The 22,400-nt window shown below is 44.0% G+C and overlaps 2 protein-coding genes across 2 annotated transcripts in view; one reads left to right on the forward strand and one right to left on the reverse strand.

Annotated features, from left to right (window-relative positions):
* The window catches only part of chchd3a (coiled-coil-helix-coiled-coil-helix domain containing 3a), a 334,738-nt gene extending 323,348 nt beyond the window's left edge, over positions 1-11,390 (reverse strand). Inside the window, exon 1 of the mRNA XM_070897189.1 lies at positions 11,151-11,390. Within this exon, the coding sequence (XP_070753290.1) occupies positions 11,151-11,231 (81 nt within the window). The 5' untranslated portion in view covers positions 11,232-11,390. The remainder of the gene's footprint in view (positions 1-11,150) is intronic.
* A 427-nt stretch (positions 11,391-11,817) lies between these two features.
* exoc4 (exocyst complex component 4) overlaps positions 11,818-22,400 on the forward strand; it is a 617,734-nt gene continuing 607,151 nt past the window's right edge. The window contains exons 1-2 of the mRNA XM_070897190.1: positions 11,818-11,937; positions 16,375-16,759. Of these exons, the coding sequence (XP_070753291.1) occupies positions 11,858-11,937; positions 16,375-16,759 (465 nt within the window). The 5' untranslated portion in view covers positions 11,818-11,857. The remainder of the gene's footprint in view (positions 11,938-16,374; positions 16,760-22,400) is intronic.

A 22,400-nucleotide genomic window follows, 5' to 3' on the forward strand; every position in this document is an offset into this window, starting at 1 on the left:
AGGGAATTTAATCACTACTAATGGCCTGGAATTTGCTGTCCCGATGACTGTGAACTGGCAACGTTTGCTGTCATTCCACCGTTGAAACTGACCACAACTTCAGGATTAATGCGTGCGCAGCCTAATGCAAAAATCTTGAAGACGCGGTCTGTTGTTCACTGCTCCTCCACAGGCTGCACTGTGCGACTTTTTCCAAACTTCATCTGTCATAACAAGCAATAAATCAGAAAATCTCCCAGAATTCAAAACTCATGCAATCTAATTTAAATTCAATGACCTTTTTAGCAGCTATCTTATGTGGTATCAGAGTCCCTCAGGGTTTGTGAGTTTGGCCTTGAGACTTCCTCACATGCAGGGATCCACAAAGTTGTAAGAGCTGAAATCTCATTCAACGAAAAGTGTATTTTCATTGTTTCACTTCAAAGTCACAACCTGAAAACCCAGAACGACAAGTAGAGCAGGGGGGCAGCTTCCATCTTCAGGTCGAAGTCACTTCTACATCTTTTAGAACTGGTCCCGATCTCACTTAAAAGATCAGTATAAATAGCACTCAATTCTCGTGGAGATTAATTTGCATAATTATTCATAGCAACAGGTGCTGACAAATGGGTCTGAGGACACTAATTGTGGGACAAGAAAATTGCATGCAAGTTAAAGAAAGACTTGCATTTATATAGCGCCCTTCACGACCACCGGATGTCTCAAAGCGCTTTACAGCCAATGAAGTATTTTGGAGTGCAGTCACTGTTGTAATGTGGGAAACACAGTAGCCAACTTGCACTCAGAAAACTCCCACAAACAGCAATGTGATAATGACAGATAATTTAATTTGAATAAGTTAAGGGATGGGGATAATTTCAGGGATGGGGATAATTTAAGGGGAGTGTTACAATAGGGAGAAAAATGTCAGTCAGTCTTTGGCGAGACTCAGGTTTTTAAAAAAATATTTTTTCTCGAGGTGCGGGTGACGGGATCAAGGCCAGATTAATTGCTCATTCCTCGGTGCCCCGAGAAGGTGTTAGTGGGCTTTCCCCTTTAACTGCTGCAGTCCTTGTGTTGCTGATGGTGGTGCAATGGCGCTAGGTATGGAACTCCAGGATTTTGACCCTGCGATGATAAAGGAACAGTGATATATGTCCAAGTCAGGATGGTGTGGGAATTACAGGGGAACTTAAAAGGTGATGGAGTTCCCACAACATTTTTGCTTTCGTACTTCTTGGGTAGTAGAGGTCGTGATGAGGTATGTAACCTTAATGAGTGCATCCTGCAGATCCTACATTCTGCAACCACAGTATGGAGGGGTGTATATTAAATCCAGGAGCAGGGGAACTGATCAAGTGGACTGCTCTATGCTGGATGGTCTTCAGCTTCTTCTTCGGGGTCAGTGGGTAGCACTCTCACCTGTGAGTCAAAAGGTTGTGGATTCAAATCCCACCCAGCACATAATCTAGGCTGTCACATCAGTTCAATACTGCTGCACTGTCTGAGGCACCATGTTACGGTAAGACGTTAAACCGAGGCCCCGTCTGTCCTCTCCAGTGAACGTAGAAGATCGCATGGCACTATTTGGAAGAAGAGCATGGCAGTTCTCCCCAGTGTCCTGGCCAATATTTATCCCTCAATAAATATAATAAAAACAGATTATCTGGTCATTATCACAGTGCTGTTTGTGGGACCTTGCTGTGTGCAAATTGGCTGCCATGTTTCCTACATTATCACAGTGACCACACTTCAAAAGTACTCCATTGGATATAAAAGTGCTTTGAGACGTTCTCAGGTTGTGAATGGCGCTTTACATGTCCTTCCTTTCTTTCATGTTTTTGCAGCTGCACCAATCCAAGCAAGTGGTAAATATTCCATCAAACTCTCAACAGAGTCTTGTCGATGGTGAAGAGGCTTTGAGATGTCGGGGGTGAGCCAATCATTGCAGATTACCCGGTTTCTGCCCAGTTCTTGGAACCAAGGTGTTGATATGACAGGTCCAGTTCAGTGTCTGGTCATTGGCAACCCTCAAGATGTTGACGGTGTAGGACTCGGTGATGGTGGTGCTGTTGAAGATCAAGGGAAGCCGACAGGTTTTTTTTGTACCTGGCATTTATGTGGCATGAATGCCAGGTAATCACCTGGGACATTGGAACTGGTTCTGGGGGAGGTGGGACCAGCACAAACCGGATGGCCTGCACCTGGGCAGGACCAGAACCAATGTCCCAGGGGGAGTGTTTGCTAGTGCTGTTGGGGAGGAGTTAAACTAACATGGCAGGGGGATGGGAACCTATGCAGGTAGACACAGGGAAATAAAATGGGGGTAGAAGCAAAAGATAGAAAGGAGAATTGTAAAAGTGGTGAGCAGAGAAACCCAAGACAAAAAACAAAAAGGGCCACATTACAGCAAAATTCTGAAGGGGCAAAGTGTGTCAAAAAGACAAGCCTGAAGGTTCTGTGCCTCAATGCGAGGAGTATTCGGAGTAAGGTGGACGAATTAACTGCACAGACAGCAGTTAACGGATATGATGTAATTGGCATCACGGAGACATGGCCCCAGGGTGACCAAGGCTGGGAACTCAACATCCAGTGATATTCAACATTTAGGAAGGATAGGCAGAGAGGAAAAGGAGGCGGGGTGGCATTGCTAGTTAAAGAGGAAATTAATGGAATAGAGGGATGATGTGGAATCGGTATTGGTGGAGCTGCGGAATACCAAAGGGCAGAAAACGCAAGTGGGAGTCGTGTACAGACCACCAAACAGTAATAGCGAGGTTGGGGACAGCATCAAACAAGAAATAAAGGATGTGTGCAATAAAGGTACAGCAGTTATCATGGGCGACTTTAATCTACATATTGATTGGGCGAACCAAACTGGTAGCAATGCAGTGGAGGAGGATTTCCTGGAGTGTATTAGGGATGGTTTTCTCGACCAATATGTCGAGGAACCAACTCGAGAGCTGGCCATCCTAGACTGGGTGATGTGCAATGAGAAGGAACTAATTAGCAATCTTGTTGTGCGAGGCCCCTTGGGGAAGAGTGACCATAATATGGTAGAATTCTTTATTAAGCTGGAGAGTGACACAGTTAATTCGGAAACTAGAGTCCTGAACTTAAGGAAAGGTAACTTCGACAGTATGAGGCGTGAATTGGCTAGAATAGACTGGCAGAGGATACTTAAAGGGTTGACGGTGGATAAGCAATGGCAAACATTTAAAGATTACATGGATGAACTTCAGCAATTATACATCCCTGTCTGGAGTAAAAATAAAATGGGGAAGGTGGCTCAACCGTGGCTAACAAGGGAAATTAAGGATAGTGTTAAAACCAAGGGAGAGGCATATAAATTGGCTCGAAAAAGCAACAGTGAGGACTGGGAGAAATTTAGAATTCAACAGAGGAGGACGAAGGGTTTAATTAAGGAGGGGGAAAATAGAGTACGAGAGGATGCTTGCAGGGAACATAAAAACTGACTGCAAAAGCTTCGATAAATGTGTGAAGAGAAAAAGATTAGTGAAGACAAACGTAGGTCCCTTACAGTCGGATTCAGGTGAATTTATAATGGGGAACAAAGAAATGGCAGACCAATTGAACAAATACTTCGGTTCTATCTTCATGAAGGAAGACACAAATAACCTTCCGATTGTACTGGGGGACAGTCGGTGCAGTGAGAAGGAGGAACTGAAGGATATCCTTATTAGGTGGGAAATTGTGTTAGGGAAATTGATGGGATTGAAGGCCAATAAATCCCCGGGGCCTGATAGTCTGCATCCGAGAGTACTTAAGGAAGTGGCCCGAGAAATAGTGGATGCATTAGTGATCATTTTTCCAACAGTCTATCGACTCTGGATCAGTTCCTATGGACTGGAGGGTAGCTAATATAACACCACTTTTTAAAAAAGGAGAGAAAACGGGTAATTATAGACAGGTTAGCCTGACATCAGTCGTGGGGAAAATGTTGGAATCAATCATTAAAGATGAAATAGCAGCGCATTTGGAAAGCAGTGACAGGATCGGGCCAAGTCAACATGGATTTATGAAAGGGAAATCATGCTTGACGAATCTTCTGGAATTTGTTGAGGATGTAACTAGCAGAGTGGACAAGGGAGAACCAGTGGATGTGGTGTATTTGACTTTCAAAAAGCTTTTGACAAGGTCCCGCACAAGAGATTGGTGTGCAAAATCAAAGCACATGGTATTGGGGGTAATGTACTGATGTGGATAGAGAACTGGTTGGCAGACAGGAAGCAGAGAGTCGGGATAAACGGGTCCTTTTCAGAATGTCAGGCAGTGACTAGTGGAGTGCCGCAGGGCTCAGTGCTGGGACCCCAGCTCTTTACAATATATATAAGGATTTAGATAAAGGAATTGAGTGTAATATCTCCAAGTTTGCAGATGACACTAAACTGGATGGCGGTGTGAGCTGTGAGGAGGACGCTAAGAGGCTGCAGGGTGACTTGGACAAGTTAGGTGAGTGGGCAAATGCATGGCAGATGCAGTATAATGTGGATAAATGTGAGGTTATCCATTTTGGGGGCAAAAACACGAAGGCAGAATGTTATCTGGATGGCGGCAGATTAGGAAAAGGGGAGGTGCAATGAGACCTGGGTGTCATGGTTCATTAGTCATTGAAAGTGGGCATGCAGGTACAGCAGGCGGTGAAGAAGGCAAATGGTATGTTGGCCTTCATAGCTAGGGGATTTGAGTATAGGAGCAGAGAGGTCTTACTGCAGTTGTACAGGGCCTTAGTGAGACCTCACCTGGAATATTGTGTACAGTTTTCATCTCCTAATCTGAGGAAGGACGTTCTTGCTATTGAGGGAGTGCAGCGAAGGTTCACCAGACTGATTCCAGGGATGGCTGGACTGTCATATGAGGAGAGACTGGATCAACTGGGCCTTTATTCACTGGAGTTTAGAAGGATGAGAGGGGATCTCATCGAAACGTATAAGATTCTGACGGGACTGGACAGATTAGATGCGGGAAGAATGTTCCCGATGTTGGGGAAGTCCAGAACCAGGGGACATAGTCTTAGGATAAGGGGTATGCCATTTAGGACTGAGATGAGGAGAAACTTCTTCATTCAGAGAGCTGTTAATCTATGGAATTCCCTGCCACAGAGAGTTGTTGATGCCAGTTCATTGGATAAATTCAAGAGGGAGTTAGGTTAAGGGAATCAAGGGGGATGAGGAGAAAGCAGGAAAGGGGTACTGAGGGAATGATCAGCCATGATCTTATTGAATGGCGGTGCAGGCTCGAAGTGCGGAATGGCCGACTCCTGCACCTTTTTTCTATGTTTCTAAAAGTTTGTCGCCATCCTCCACCTGCTCCACAACAACATGCAAGCAGTGAGCCTGACCAACAGATCCACCACAGGCCCAATCAACATCCAGACCGAGGTCAAGCAAGGCTGTGTCATCGCGCCAATCTTGCTCGCTGCAATGCTCCACCTCATGCTCAACAAGCTCCCTGGAGTGGAACTAAACTATAGAACCAGTGGAAACCTATTCAACCTTCGTCGCCTCCAAGCCAGATCCAAGACCGTCCCAATCTCTGTCGTCAAACTACAGTACGCAGACGATGCTTGCATTTGCGCACAGAGGCTGAACTCCAAGTCATCGTCAACATCTTCACCGAGGCGTACGAAAGCATGGGCCTTACACTAAACATCCGTAAGACAAAGATCCTCCACCAACCTGCCCCCCACAGTCATCAAGATCCATGGGACGGGCCTGGGCAAAGTGGACCACTTTCCATACCTCAGGAGCCTATTATCTGCAAGGGCAGACATCGACGACGAGGTTCAACCACGCCTCCAGTGCGCGAGCGCAGCCTTCGGCTGCCGAAGGAAGAGTGTGTTCGAAGATCAGGCTCTCAAATCTGGCACCAAGCTTACAGGGCTGCAGTGATACCTGCCCTCCCGAATGCTCAGAGACGTGGATCCAACACAGTGGACACCTCAAATCACTGGAGAAATACCACCAACGATGTCTCCGCAAGATCCTGCAAATCCCCTAGGAGGACGGACGCACTAACGTTGGCGTCCTCGTCAAGGCCAACATCCCCATCATTGAAACACTGACCACATATGATCAGCTCCCCTGGGCAGGCCACATTTGAGTCAGGCCTGACTCAAGACTCCCAAAGCAAGCACTCTACTCGGAACTCCTTCACAGCAAACGAGCCAAAAGGTCGGCAGAGGAAACGTTTCAAGGACACCCTCAAAGTCTCCTTGATAAAGTGCAACATCCCCACCGACACCTGGGAGTCCTGGCCAAAGACCACCCGAAGTGGAGGAAGTGCATCCAGGAGGGCGCTGAGCACCTCGAGTTTCATCGCCGAGAGCTTGCAAAAAAACAAGTGGAAAGAGCGTGTGGCAAACCAGACTCTCCACCCACCCTTTCCTCCAACGACTGTCTGTCCCACCTGTGACAGAGACTGTAATTGCCATATTGGACTGTTCTGTCACCCAAGAACTCACTTTTAGAGTGGTAACAAGTCGTCCTCGATTTCGAGGGACTGCCTATGATCATGAAATGAAAAGAAATAACTTAAATTTAAGTGAATGAACGAAGTTACATTTGTATATCGCCTTTCATGTCCTGAAGATCCCCCAGATGGATTTGAAGTGTTGTCAGACTATTAGGTTGCCCAATGTGGCACAGCAAATCCCACAAACATCAATCACATAAATGGCCCTATCGTGTTGGTTGAGGGATAAATGTTAGCCAGAACACTGGAAGAACTCCTCTGCTCTTCTTCGAATGCAATCTTCAGCTGAGGGCAACCGGAGCATCAGTTTAATATCTCATCCAAAAAACAACACTTCGGGCAACATATTACACTGAAATGCCAGACGAGATTATGTGCTCAAGTCTTAACAGTGAGACTTTAATCCATGAATTTCTTACTCGCAGCCTAGAGTGCTGCGACTGAGCCAAGGCCAACTCATGCTCTTTATGCCCTTCATCCAGCCTGTCATCACTGTCACCGAGAACATAACATAAGAAATAGGAACAGGAGTCGGCCATACGGCCCCTCGAGTCTGCTCCACCATTCAATATCATGGCTGATTTGATCATGGACTCAGTTCCACTTACCCGCCCGCTCCCCAAAACCCCTTATCGTTGAAGAAACTGTCTATTTCTGTCTGAAATTTATTCAATTTCCCAGCTTCCACAATTCTCCGAGGCAGCAAATTCCACACATTTACAACCCGCAGAGAAAAAATTCCTCCTCATCTCTGTTTTAAATGGGCGGCCCCTTATTCCAAGATCATGCCCTCTAGTTCTAGTCTCCCCGATCAGTGGAAACATCCTCTCTGCATCCACCTCGTCAAGCCCCCTCATAATCTTATACGTTTCGATAAGATCACCTCTCATTCTTCTAAACTCCAATGAGTCGAGGCATAACCTACTCAACCTTTCCTCATTAGGCAACCCCCTCATCCCCGGAATCAACCTAGTGAACCTTCTCTGAACTGCCTCCAAAGCAAGTTATCCTTTCAGAAATATTGAAACCCAAACTGCATGCAGTATTCCAGGTGTGGCCTCACCAATACCTTGTCTCTCTGTAGCAAGACTTCCCTACTTTTATACTCCATCCCCTTTGCAATAAAGGCCAAGATACCATTGGCCTTCCTGATCACTTGCTGTACCTGCATACTATCCTTTTGTGTTTCATGCACAACTACCCCCAGGTCCTGCTGCACTGTGGCACTTGGCAATCTAAATAATAACTTGCTCTTTGATTTTTTTTCTGCCTAAGTGCATGACCTCACACTTTCCAACATTATACTCCATCTGCCAAATTTTTGCCCACTCACTTAGCCTGTCTCTGACCTTTTGCAGATTTTTTGTATTGTCCTCACACATTGCTTTTTCTCCCATCTTTATCGTCAGCAAACTTGGCTACGTTGCACTCAGTCCCTTCTTCCAAGTCATTAATATAGATTGTAAATAGTTGGGGTCCCAGCACTGATCCCTGTAGCACCCCTCTAGTTACTGGTTGCCAACCAGAGAATGAACCATTTATCCCAACACTCTGTTCGTCAGCCAATCCTCTATCCATGCTAATATATCACCCCCAAGTCGTGAACTTTTATCTTGTGCAGTTGCATCCTCAAAGAACTCGAGCAAATTTGTCAAACATGACTTCCCCTTCAGAAATCCATGCTGACTCTGCCTGACCGAATTTTGCTTTTCCAAATGTCCTGCTGCTGCTTCTTTCATAAAGAACTCCTAACATTTTCCCAACCACAGATGTTAGGCTAACTGGTCTACAGTTTCCTGTTTTTTCTCTGCCTCCTTTTTTAAATAGGGGCGTTATATTTGCAGTTTTCCAATCTGCTGGGACCTCCCCAAAATCCAGGGAATTTTGGTAAATTACAACCAATGCAGCCACAATCCTTGCCACTACTTCTCAGATGCAACCCATCAGGTCCAGGGGATTTATCTGCCTTTAGTCCCATTATCTTACTGAGTACCACCTTCTTAGTGATTGTGATTGTGATAAGTTCCTCCCCCACTATAGCTCCTTGACTATTCACTGTTGGAATATTGTTAGTGTCCTCTACCGTAAAGACCAAAACAAAATATCTGTTCAGAGTTTCTGCCATCTCTATGTTCCCTATTACTAGTTCCACAGTCTCATCCTCTAAGGGACCAACATTTGCTTCAGCCACTCTTTTCCTTTTTATATACATCTCGAAACTCTTGCTGTCTGTTTTTATATTTTGTGCTCGTTTACTTTCATTGTCTATCTTCCCTTTCTTAATCATATTTTTCGTCATTCTTTGCTGGCTTTTAAAAGCTTCCCAGTCTTCTGTCCTCCCACTAGTTTTGGCCACTTTGTATGCCCTTGTTTTTAATTGGATACCGTCCTTGATTTCTTTAGTTAGCCACGGATAGCTATCTTTTCTCTTACGCCTTTTCCTCCTTAATGGAATATATTTTTCTTGAGAGTTGTGAAATATCTCCTTCAATGTACACCACAGTTCATCAACCTTACGACACTTAAATCTATTTTCCCAGCTTTACCCAACTCTGCCTTCATACCTTCATAGTCTCCTTTATTTAAGCTAAGTACGCTGGTTAGAGATCCAACTTTCTCACCCTCCATCTGAATTTGAAATTCAATCATGCTATGATCACTCATTCCGAGGGGATCCTTCACTAGGAGATTGTTTATTAATCCTGTCTCATTACACCGGCCCAGATTTTAGATAGCCTGCCTGTCTTACTGGAGTTCAATGTAAAACACATGACAATAAATTTATGAATCTTCCACAATCACTAAACCTTCGTGTGCTTATCAATGTTGCTCGACAATTCTCCTATGCACACTTGTGAATGAATATTTATTAAAAATCTCTCAGCTTTGGGTTCCTTTGGTGGGTCTGTAACCAGAGGACACAGATTTAAGGGAATTGGCAAAAGAACCATGGGCAAGATGAGAATCTTTTTTTATGCAGCGAGTGATGATGATATGGAATGCACTGCCTGAATGGCTGGTGGAAGCAGATTCAGTAATAACTTTCAACAGGAAACAACTTTTAAGGCTATGGGGAAAGGGCAAAGCAACAGGATTAATTGGATAGCTCTTTCAAAGAGCCGGTACAGGCACGATGGGCCGAATTTCATCATCATAGGCAGTCCCTCGAATCGAGGATGACTTGCTTCCACATCAAAAGGTCCACAGGTGTTTCAATGAAGGACCTAAAATTCCAGGTCCCGAACTCCATGTTGACGGGTAGAAGATGCCTGCGCGTGGATTTTTTTTTAACGTGTGGGGGCCGTTGCACACCAGCCACCACACGGGGTTGACAGAGCTAGGTCTTGGTCCAGTGGCAAGGATTAACCAAGACGACTGGAGACCAGCTCTGCTGCACGGACCTAGTGTGCACACATATTGCAGTGCGGGCTGGCCCGTGCTCTCGCCTCTTCTGGGCCCCAAATTCACGTCACTCCTGGACCCCGATCACATACCTCTACAATCTCTCGTCGTTCCTTTGCCCCGACCTCGCCGCTCCCGCTGTACCTGCCTATGCTCCAATCACCAACCTGGATCTTGGTGACGTCCCTCTTCACTGCCGTTGCTCTCCTGCTCCAGCATGTGCTGCTCCCTGGAGTGGTAAGCCGCCAGGCTGCCCCTTCCGCTCCCCGGCCTGCTCCGATGGTGCTCGCAGGCCGAGGGCAGCTCAGCCTGCTGCTGGGCCGAATGTATAGACCAACAGCGTGAATCATTCTATGATAAGTCTCACTCCAGGGACTTGAGCACAAAATCCATGCTAACACTTCAGTGCAGTACTGAGGGAGTACTGAACTGTCAAGAATCTTTTGCGTGAGATGCTAAACTGAGGCCCCTTCTCCCCTTTCAGGTTGAATTCAAAGATGCAATGCACTATTTTTTTTAAAGAAGAGATGGGGAATTCTCCCTGGTGTCCTGGCCAATATTGATCCCTCAACCAACATCACTTAAACAGATTATCTGGTCATTATCACATTGCGGGAGGTTGCTGTGTGCAAATTGACTGCCACATTTACTACATTATAACAGTGACTACAAATCAAGGAAGTAGTTAATTGACTGAAAAGTGCTTCGGAATATCCCAAGGTCATGCATGGTGTTATGTAAATGCCAGTTTGTCTTTTCTTTTAAGAGTCCCCTTTATTTTCTTGAGAATAGCCTGACAGCTGTCTGATGTGGCACATTATCATGGAGTTTGAACTTTGAGCACGAACAAAATTGATTAAAAGCTGATTTAATTAAAATATTATTATGGCTCCATTCTCCACAAGGAACTCCAATAATACCGAAACAGGTCTGAAGTCAGGGAATGAGAATTGCAGAATTACTCAGACACAATTTTTTTTTAAAAGCCTACTTATATATTTATAGATGTGCAAAGCAATTTATTTCCAGAAACAACGGGATGTTAATAAGCAATTTACAGTCTTTAAAAAGTTGATCTCAGTTCAAAGAAGGGCCTCAACGTGAACGCCAAAAGCTGGAAAAGTTTCAGAAAACTTAAGCCGCAAGTTAGAAGTGACAGTGTATTAATAATGAGGATCTGGGTGTTTTAAAATATAACATGGGGAGCAGACTACTGCTAATGGCAAAGTCACAAGGCTTGCATGACTCCAATTTGCTCACAGTGGCACACTCACCCTAATGCCCTTCACCACAGTGATCTGATCATTCTCGTCTGCTTCGAAGGAGACGCGTTTTGTGCTCCCACTATTTCCCATCTCATCAACATTAATTAAAAACAAACAAAAAAAAAGAGAGAAACCACTTCTCTCCGCCAAGGCAAACTTTCAGAAACGTTAGAGTTACAATTGGGAGCAAGAAATGCAATCATAAGGCACCGCCACCAGTCCACTCCATCACGTCTCTCACCGGCCCGCCCGACAGTAACAACCGCTGCTATTGGTCAATCGCCACGTTGGCCCGCCCACTCCTGGCAGGCGGTCGATTGAACCAGAGCACTGATTGGTCGACATTCGCCTCGGCGCTGTGGGTGGGAAAAAAAAGACCAACGTGCTCAGGGAGGTTGTTTGACCTCCGATTTTAAATAAAGTTATTGCTGTTGACAAATGTCAAGGAATTATGGGGATTGTAGTTCTTTATCTTCGGGTTTTTTTTAAGAATAGCAACGGCTGACGTAACGTATTAATCAGCCCAAAATGGTTATGCATTGGAAGTCTCATTTCCCCCGCATGAAGTTATATATATATTTGCGCTGCATTTCGTATAGGTCCCGCCCCTCCTTCACGCTGATTGGTTGGAATCTGTGTGATTGACGTGCGGTCGGAATGGCTGTTCCAACTGTCAGTGGCCGCGCGCGCACAATCAGTGAGAGCAGAAAGCAAAGATGGCGAGTGAAGCAGGGAAGTACAGGACTGCTATTAGCAAAAGTAAAGATCCCTCTGGCTTACTTATTTCTGTCATCAGGTAAGCGCAGTGAAAAAGATGAGATACGTTTCAGTTCTATCTCCTCAAAGCACTTGTTCCGGAGGCAACCGTTGCTTTTTAAGTCACTTCGACAGGATGTCCAGTCTGAAGTGTTGGTTAAGGAAGGAAATCGGTTATCATTTATGCTCTGCACAGTGCGAACTGCAGTGTATGTTATATAAGTTTTACTGGTTTTCGATATTCCAAACGGCACCCTTTTACCGTTTTTGCATTCAGGCACAGTTTGTACCTAATTTAGCTACATCTTACATACTCTCGGGTGTCAGTGGTCACATTCTGGGCTCTGAATGACAAGGTCGTGGGTTCAAATCCCAGTGCAGTACTGAGTGAGTACACTGTCGGTGCTGTCCGTCAAATGAGGTGTGTCCCCTCACAGGTGGATGTAAAAGATCCCATGGCACTATTTCGAAGAAAAACAGGGTAGTTCTCCCTGCTGTCCTGGCCAATATTTATCCCTCAATCAACATCACTTTTAAAAAAAAAAGAAATTATTCTTGTCGTTATAGCATGCTGTTATAGGAGCTTGCTGTGTGCAAATTGGCTGCCGCATTACAACAATAACTACACTTCACAATTGTCTGTAAAACACTTTGGAATATTGCACAAAAAGAAAGACTTGCATTTATAGATCGCCTTTCACGACCACCGGACGTCTCAAAGTGCTTTACAGCCAATGAAATACTTTTAGAGTGTTGTCACTGTTGCAATGTGGAAAAGCAGCAGCCAACTTGCGCACAGCAAACTGTCTCAAACAACAATGTGATAATGACCAGATAATCTGTTGTTTGTGTTTTGTTGATTGAGGGATAAATATGAAAGGCATGATATAAATTAAAGTCTAATTTATATTCTTTTGAAATGTTAGATGTCACATTTTGAAAATGAATGAGGATATAACAATACAATGTAAACCAGCCAAGTTCTGATTTAATATCCAGACCTGTAATACCTGCTGTTCATTCAGTGATTGATGGTGAAGTTTCATTTTCTACTCGTCCTGGACAAGCACATTTTTGAAATAAGTTGTTCTCGTTCATTGTGATGGTCTTCACTGCTTCTGTAGCTGGATAATAAAACAGTTTTGCAGTTTTGAAAGTAGATATTATGCAACTTGATTTCTGAATTTTTGCCCAGGCCAAACTGGCCAGTTTTGTAACATTTCCAGACTGTTCTGTTCAGCAAGTGTCAACATAGTAATTGAATTGTTTTCCAAGATAAACATTTTAAATTCATTTTTCACAGGTAGTTTTTTGATTTTTGAGTTTTAAACTTTATTGGCGCTGTTCAATCACTCAAATGAGTTTTGCTTTCTTGACCTGATAGTTTTATTTCCTTGTGGCATGACTGATCAATACAGTACAGGGACGTAGGTGTAATACCCTAAATTTTGCCGAATGTGTAATTTGCTCTGTATCAGCATAGCTCATTTGACAGCACTCTTTTCCTGGTTCAAGTTCAATGTGAGTATATAATCAAGGCTGAAAGTTTTGTGGACTACTCGGGAGTGTTGCATTGTCAGAAATGCCACTTTTTAAATGAAATGTTGAACGAAGGCCCCATCTGTCCATTTAGGTGGATGCACAAGTTTGAATGCACTTGTCAGAGCAGGGATGTCTCGTGTTTGAATCAATCTGAGTATGGTAGCAGAGTGGTTATGTTACTGGATGAATAATCAGAAGCCTGGTGTAATAATCCGGATATGCAAGTTCAAATGCTACCATGACAGCTGGCTGACTTAAATCCAGTTAATTTTTTAAAAAATCTGGAATTAAAAAGCTCGTATCAGTTATGGTGACCACGAAACTACGGTATTGTTGTAAAAACATAGCTGTTTCACTTATGTCCTTTTGGGAAGGAAATCTGCCATCCTTACCTGGTCTGGTCTATATGTGACTTCAGCTCCACAGCAATGTAGTTGACTCTTAACTGCCCTCTGAAATGCCAAGTAAGCCACTCAGTTGTACCAAACTGCCGCGACAAAGTTAGCACTGTGGGAGTAACTTCACCACAGGACTGCAGCGGTTCAAGAAAGTGGCTCACCATCATCATCTGAAGGGCAATGAGGAATGGGCAATAAATTCTTACCTTGCCAGCGACGCCCACATCCTGTCAACTAAAATCCATTTAAAAATCTCTTTTCCCCCATTCCACACTCCACTCTCAGTCAACATCACAAAAAGCATGCAAGTAGTCAAATCTTGCTATACACATTAGTGCTGCATTTGCCTGCAGTAATTACATGTCACATGTAATTAATTAGTTGTAAAGTGCTTTGGGATGCCCTTCGGATATGAAAAGTGCTGCATAAATGTGAATTCTTTATTTTTCCATACATGTGTATCTATATACAATGAAAACTAAACATTGAAGATAACAGGAAATGTTCCAAAACACTTTGAATGAGAATAGTTAATCTGAAGAGTAGACTGCAACATTTTCCTGCAACTTAACTTCCTCTTCACCTCTTCTTGGGCCATATCGTGTTACTGGCTGCATCTCAATAAAGTGGAAACAGAATAGCGCACAGAAAGCACCTGTTACAAGGCAATGATGCATTAAGGCAATCACATCATTTCATATTTCAGAGGTGCATCTGAATTGAGATATCAATATTATTGAAATGCATTCCAACTTAACACATGGTAGTAAGGCTGCTCCAGCTGGCCTCGGTGCTCACTGATAGGAAGTGACAGAATTGGCCAGGGTTTGGACTTCTGATTGTTCTCCAGTGATCCCAGTGTGTGGTTTCCAGTTGGGGACAGGATTAGTCTTGTCTGTGATGCCCCCACAGTTAAATAGCATTTGACACTCATTATCCAGCATGTGTAAATAATGGCCAATTGGACAAGATACTGGAGATCACCTGGTGCCTGTGAAACTCTGTCGCAAGTAGTTCACACTTTCACGAGTTTGGGATAAAAGCATACTCCAACCTGTGTTTTCCTTGCGCATCATGGCCAAGCGGCCTGCATATCTGAGTTGAACTCGGGTTTATTGAGGATCTGGTTATTTATGTAACATATACAACAGTGAATTCTAGTTTAACAAAAAATTATTGCAGCAACCTATGTTGCTGTGTGCAGAAGAGATTTATTTGTCAGAGATTGAAGAGGGCATACTTATTCCCATGGTTCACTGCACGAAGATCAGAAGATCACAAGCAGAATTTGGCTTGATTCTTTTACTGACTTCTTCACATAGTGCAGAAAACCTGAGAACAGCACTATATTCTGGATATTGTGAAATTATCTCTGAACTTTCCTTTTATTTAAATGTGTACTGCATTTCATCCAATTGAATTCAATATATTTATCATTTTAAATGAGAAATCGTGTGAAATAATTCAAGGTTTGTGTCACCTGTATAAGAGTTGGAGTTAGGGAAGGGGTCATTCAAGTTTAAATGCAGACATGCTTCAAAAAGCTGGCTTCGGGATGAAGGAAGTGGAGTGTGTTGCTTGCAGCTTCATTCCATTAAAATAGAATATGCTTGATGGCTTTTTCTAAATCCATCGATATAATTGATCATGAAGTGTATATGCAGGTCCCTCTGAATATTTCCCAATCTCTTGCTGTTGTTAAAAAAAATACTGTTTTTCTATTTTTCCTACCGAAGTAAATAACTTCACATTTCTCCATGGTGTAGTGTAGTAGTGCAGTCCCCCTCGAGTCTGGTCAATATCATCGGTTAACATAATACACACTTTTGGTACCAGAAAATTATGATTTGCACCTTATGTTATGCAGCTAAGTATGACTTAGAAAGCACAATTAGAATTCTGTGCTCTGTTTTTACGTTTAACTCAGTTAAAATTTCTAATGCATAGTGCAGGAGCACTGTGACTGTGGTAGGAACAGTTAATGGGTATAGAATGGCGACTTCGATTTGTGTCAGGATCCAGTTCATACCATCAAAGTGGGAGTTTCTGGGGAAGATCACACAAAGTCATCATCATCATCATCATCATCATCATGTGTGTGTAACATAACACCACACTGCACAAAAACTGGGGGAGGTGGGGTTGAGCAGGAGAGAGAGGGGTGACTTTGGGTTGCTAAAATGTCAGACTGTTATTTATTTAGCACCTCGTCAGTCTCTGAGAAATGTCTCAATGTTTCAGATACAGTGAATTATTTTTAAGTCCAATGATTGTTATGCAGACAAAGAGGATGTACACATTTCTTATTGATCTACAGTCTTATGATGTGTATTATAAAGGAGGATCACCCAAATATAGATAATCAACAGCCATATTAAGAGTATTGCAATCCATATAAAAATAATCCCATTTACTATTTTAATGCTGAAATGTAGGGTTCAAGTGGTATTCATGACACTATTTTTCCTGTTTTTGTCATTGTGTGGTACATAAAATGAAATTCTTCCTACTTTAATATTTATTGTGTTTTCCTGTAGAACTCTGTCAACTAGCGATGATGTTCAGGATCGAGAAGCTGAAAAGGGCCGCCTGGAGGAAGCTTATGAGAAATGCGACCGTGACTTGGATGAATTGATTGTACAGCACTACACAGAACTTACCACAGCAATCAGGACATACCAAAGCATCACGGAACGTATCACCAGCTCACGCAACAAGATCAAGCAGGTGAAAGAGAATCTACTTTCATGCAAAATGCTGCTGCACTGCAAAAGAGATGAGTTACGCAAACTGTGGATCGAAGGTATTGAACACAAGCATGTGCTAAATCTGTTGGATGAAATTGAGAACATCAAACAGGTGCCACAGAAATTGGAGCGATGCATGGCAAGCAAACATTACCTTCACGCCACAGACATGTTGGTAGGTACCCTCCCTGTGCCATTTACCCAAAATGTGGATGTATAGATTAGTGTATGTCATTCAGTAATCGATGCAGATTCAGTCCCTGAAAATAAAGAATTCTGTTGTGATTGCTGACCATTCAATGAGTGTGACACTGTTCACAACAAAGCGAATTGGAGAATGCATCTCATGGCATTTGGTTAGAAATGCAAGAGGCTGTTTTAATCCTGTGCAACTCCCTGGTTCCTTCTGAAGGGCATTGACAGACTGGAAATAATTCATAGAAAAGCAACAAGGTGATTACAGGATTTAATTTTGAGTTGTGAAGAGAATTGAGCACAGATTTGAGTCTGTTTTCACTGGAGGAAAGTTGGCCAGATCTTTTTCCATGCCATAAAATTAATTCATTCTTTCTTTAAACAGGCTATTTATTTTAAGCTGCAAAGACAAATGTAGAATATAAAATTTTCAATCTTGAAGTGATGTTAGAGACCAACACAGGGTGGTAGATGATTTAAATGGATTCTGAGAAAAAGGAGTCGCTGTGACTTTGATTAACTGCTTTGGGGAAACAATGTATAAATATACTCAATTAGAAATAATCAGGCATGTGCTGCAGAATCTGTGGAAATATCAAATGTTAATTAGAACTGGTCAAGATTGAATAATGTAGATTATAATCTTGGATTGATACAGTGGTATTTCATTAGATTTCCTTAGGTAAAGAAGAATTTTTTTTATCTTGTAAATTTAACCTCGGCTATTCCCTCAAGATTTTAAATAAGTTGAGCGTTGACAGCAGTGTAAGTTGTACATAGCCTGTGATAGTAATTCGCTTGCTGAGCTAAATGGTCCAGTTGTGCCCCGGTAACGACCCCCAAAGGAAGTGGAGTGTGGGAAATTGCACTCCGCTTCCATTGAGGGGTGGTAAGCCAATTCTGCGGCGAGAGCAGGACTTCCACACTGGGGGCTAAAATTCCTGGCCTCAGAAGGGGCGTAGAAACCCAGGGCGGGGGACAGGAGGGGCCACATTGCAGCGGAGGTCTGGGGGGGGGGGGGGGGGGTGGGTGCGGGCGAAGTGTGTTGGAGGGACGGGCCTGGGGGCTCTGTGCCTCGGTGCGGGGAGTGTTCGGAGTGGGGTGGATGGGTTGACTGCGCAGATGGCGGTTGGTGGATGTGGTGTGGTTGGCGTCGCGGGGGCGTGGCTCCGGGGTGGCCGAGGCTGTTGGCTCGACATCCGGGGGTGTTCGGCATTTGGGAAGGATTCTGACGGGTTCGGTGCGGGGGGAGTGTTCCCGGTGTTGGGTGGGTCCGGAGCTGGGGGCGGGGTGGCGGCGGGGAGCACGGTCTTGGGATGGGGGGGTGGTGGGCTGTTTGGGGCTGGGATGGGGAGAGATTTCTTCACTCGGAGAGTTGTTGGCCTGTGGGGTTCCCTACCAAGGAGAGTTATTGATGCCAGTTCATTGGATGTGTTCGGGAGGGAGTTGGATGTAGTCCATGCGGTTGCGGGGGGTGTGGAGGGGGCGTGGGAGTGGCTGCTGGGGTGGGTGATCAGCCATGATCTTGTTGAATCGCGGTGCAGACTTGAAGGGCCGAATGGCCTACTCCTGCACCTATTTTCCATGTTTCTAAATTATGTAATACACTGACACATTTTACAAACATACTGTGGCTAGCATTTTGTAAACAAAATCACTGGTGAATTGGGCGTTTTTTATAAATCGGATGTTAGTCTTAAAGTTTTCATCTAAGGAAGAAGTTAGCCAACATTTGATTTTGCGTTGGAAAGAAAGAAATTAAGAGGCTTGGTTAATACTGAGGAGGACTGTGGCAAAATACAAGAAGAAATCAGAAGGCAAAAAAGAAGTAGAAAGGAATCAAAAGGTGACGTCACAGCCAAGGGGGTAAGTGATTGGCTGGTGATTGGTGAGTAGCTTTTCTTTTAATTTTTTTTTCAGTAAGTAAACTGTAACATTGTTCCCAATTTAAGGGTATCATAAGGGTTAAGGCATGGCAGGAGAGCTCGGTCACGTGTTATGCTCCTCTTCTACCATGTGGGAACTCAGGGACACTTCCGGTGTCCCTGAGGACTACGTGTGTGAGAAGTGTATCCACCTCCATCTCCTGACGGACTGCGTTGCGGAATTGGAGCTGAGGGTGGATTCACTCTGGAGCATCCATGATGCTGAGAATGACATAAGTGGCACATGTAGTGAATTGGTCTTACCGCATGAGAAGGATCCACAGCCAGCTCGGGAATGGAAGACCAGCAGGAAGAGTAGTACAAAGAAGGTAGTGCAGGGGTCCCATCTGGTCATCCCCCTGCAAAACAGATACACTGCTTTGAGTGCTGTTGAGGGAGATAACTCATCAGGGGAGAGCAGCAGCAGCCAAGTTCATGGCACCGTGGCTGGCTCTGTTGTACAGGAGGGCATGAAAAAGAGTGGGAGAGCGATAGTGATGGGGGATTCAATCATAAAGGGAATAGAAAGGCATTTCTGAGGCCGCAACCAAGACTCCAGGATGGTATGTTGCCTCCCTGGTGCAAGGGTCAAGGATGTCTCCGAGCGAGTGCAGAACATTCTAAAAAGGGAGGGAGAACAGCCAGTTGTCGTGGTGCACATTGGTACCAACGACATAGGTAAAAAAAGAGATGAGGTCCTACGAGATGAATTTAAGGAGCTAGGAGCTAAATTAAAAAGTAGGACCTCAAAAGTAGTAATCTCTAGATTGCGACCAGTGCCACGTGCTAGTCAGAGTAGGAATCACAGGATAGCACAGATGAATACGTGGCTTGAGCAGTGGTGCAACAGGGAGGGATTCAAATTCGTGGGGCATTGGAACAGGTTCTGGGGGAGGTGGGACCAGGACAAACTGGACGGTCTGCACTTGGGCAGGACCGGAACCAATGTCCTGCGGGAGTGTTTGCTAGTGCTGTTGGGGAGGAGTTAAACTAATATGGCAGGGGGATGGGAACCAATACAGGGAGACAGAGGGAAACAAAAAGGAGACAAAAACAAAAGACAGAAAAGAGATGAGTGAAAGTGGAGGGCAGAGAAACCAAAGGCAAGAAACAAAAAGGGCCACAATATAAAAGGGCTGCAGGAGGGGTCAAAACTAAAAATCATGGTTTAAAAACTAGGATGAAAACACTCTACCTAAATGCATGCAGCATTCGAAATAAAGTAAATGAGTTGACGGCACAAATCATTACAAATGGGTATGATTTGGTAACCATTACAGAAACATGGTTGCAAGGTGGCCAAGACTGGGAATTAAACATACAGGGGTATTTGACGATTCAGAAAGATAGGCAAGAAGGGAAAGGAGGTGGGGTAGCTCTGTTAATAAAAGATGATATCAGGGCAGTTGTGAGGGATGATATTGGCTCCAATGAACAAAATGTTGAATCATTGTTGGTGGAGATTAGAGATAGTAAGGGGAAAAAGTCACTGGTCGGCATAGTTTATAGGCCCCCAAATAATAACTTCACGGTGGGGCGGGCAATAATCAAGGGAATAATGGAGGCATGTGAAAAAGGAACGGCAGTAGTCATGGGGAATTTAACCTACATATCGATTGGTCAAATCAAATCGCACAGGGTAGCCTGGAGGAGGAATTCATAGAATGCATACGCGATTGTTTCTTAGAACAGTATGTAACAGAACCTACAAGGGAGCAAGCCATCTTAGATCTGGTCCTGTGTAATAAGACAGGAAAAATAAACGATCTCCTCGTAAAAGATCCTCTCGGAATGAGTGATCACAATATGGTTGAATTTGTAATACAGATTGAGGATGAGGAAGTTGTGTCAGAAACGAGCGTACTATGCTTAAACAAAGGGGACTACAGTGGGATGAGGGCAGAGTTGGCTAAAGTAGACTGGAAACAAGGACTAAACGGTAGCACAATTGAGGAACAGTGGAGGATTTTTAAGGAGCTCTTTCATTGTGCGCAACAAAAATATATTCCAGTGAAAAAGGGCGGCAAGAGAAGGGATAACCAGCCGTGGATAACCAATGAAATAAAGGAAAGTATCAAATCAAAGACCAATGTGTATAAGGTGGCCAAGGTTAGTGGGAAACTAGAGGATTGGGAAAATGTTAAGCAACAGCAAAGAATGACTTAAAAAGCAATAAAGAAAGGGAAGATTGATTACGAAGGTAAACTTGCGCAAAACATAAAAACAGATAGTAAAAGCTTTTACAGATATATAAAACGGAAAAGAGTGACTAAAGTAAATGTTGGTCCCTTGGAAGATGAAAAGGGGGATTTAATAATGGGAAATGTGGAAATGGCTGAGACCTTAAACAATTATTTTGCTTCCGTCTTCACAGTGGAAGACACAAAAACAATGCCAAAATTTGCAGGCCACAGGAATGTGAGAAGGGAGGACCTTGAGACAATCACTATCACTAGAGGGGTAGTGCTGGACAGGCTCATGGGACTGAAGGTGGACAAGTCCCCTGGTCCTGATGAAATGCATCCCAGGGTATTAAAAGAGATGGCGGAAGTTATAGCAGATGCATTCGTTATAATCTACCAAAATTCTCTGGACTCTGGGGAGGTACCAGCGGATTGGAAAGCAGCTAATGTAACGCCTCTGTTTAAAAAAAGGGGGCAGGCAAAAGGCAGGTAACTATAGGCCAGTTAGTTTAACATCTGTAGTGGGGAAAATGCTTGAAACTATCATTAAGGAAGAAATAGCGGGACATCTGGATAGGAATAGTGCAATCAAGCAGACGCAGCATGGATTCATGAAAGGGAAATCATGTTTAACTAACTGACTGGAATTCTTTGAGGATATAACGAGCATGGTGGATAGAGGTGTACCGATGGATGTGGTGTATTTAGATTTTCAAAAGGCATTCGATAAGGTGCCACACAAAAGGTTACTGCAGAAGATAAAGGTACGCGGAGTCAGTGGAAATGTATTAGCATGGATAGAGAATTGGCTGGCGAACAGAAAGCAGAGAGTCGGGATAAATGGGTCCTTTTCCGGTTGGAAATCAGTGGTGAGTGGTGTGCCACAGGGATCAGTGCTGGGACCACAACTGTTTACAATATACATAGATGACCGAGAAGAGGGGACAGAGTGCAGTGCAACAAAATTTGCAGATGACACTAATATTCGTGGGAAAGCGGGTTATGTAGAGGACTCAGAGAGGCTGCAAGGAGATTTGGATAGGTTAAGCGAATGGGCTAAGGTTTGGCAGATGGAATACAATGTCGGAAAGTGTGAGGTCATCCACCTTGGGGGGAAAAAAAACAGTAAAAGGGAATATTATTTGAATGGGGAGAAATTACAACATGCTGTGGTGCAGAGGGACCTGGGGGTCCTTGTGCATGAATCCCAAAAGGTTAGTTTGCAGGTGCAGCAGGTAATCAGGAAGGCGAATGGAATGTTGGCCTTCATTGCGAGAGGGATGGAGTCCAAAAGCAGGGAGGTCTTGCTGCAACTGTATAAGATATTGGTAAGGCCGCACCTGGAGTACTGCATGCAGTTTTGGTCACCTTACTTAAGGAAGGATATACTAGCTTTGGAAGGGGTACAGAGACGATTCACTAGACTGATTCCAGAAATGAGGGGGTTACCTTATGATAATAGATTGAGTAGACTGGGTCTTTACTCCTTGGAGTTCAGAAGGATGAGGGGTGA

Source organism: Pristiophorus japonicus, chromosome 13, assembly GCF_044704955.1.
Source record: "Pristiophorus japonicus isolate sPriJap1 chromosome 13, sPriJap1.hap1, whole genome shotgun sequence".
NCBI classification, from domain to species: domain Eukaryota; kingdom Metazoa; phylum Chordata; class Chondrichthyes; family Pristiophoridae; genus Pristiophorus; species Pristiophorus japonicus.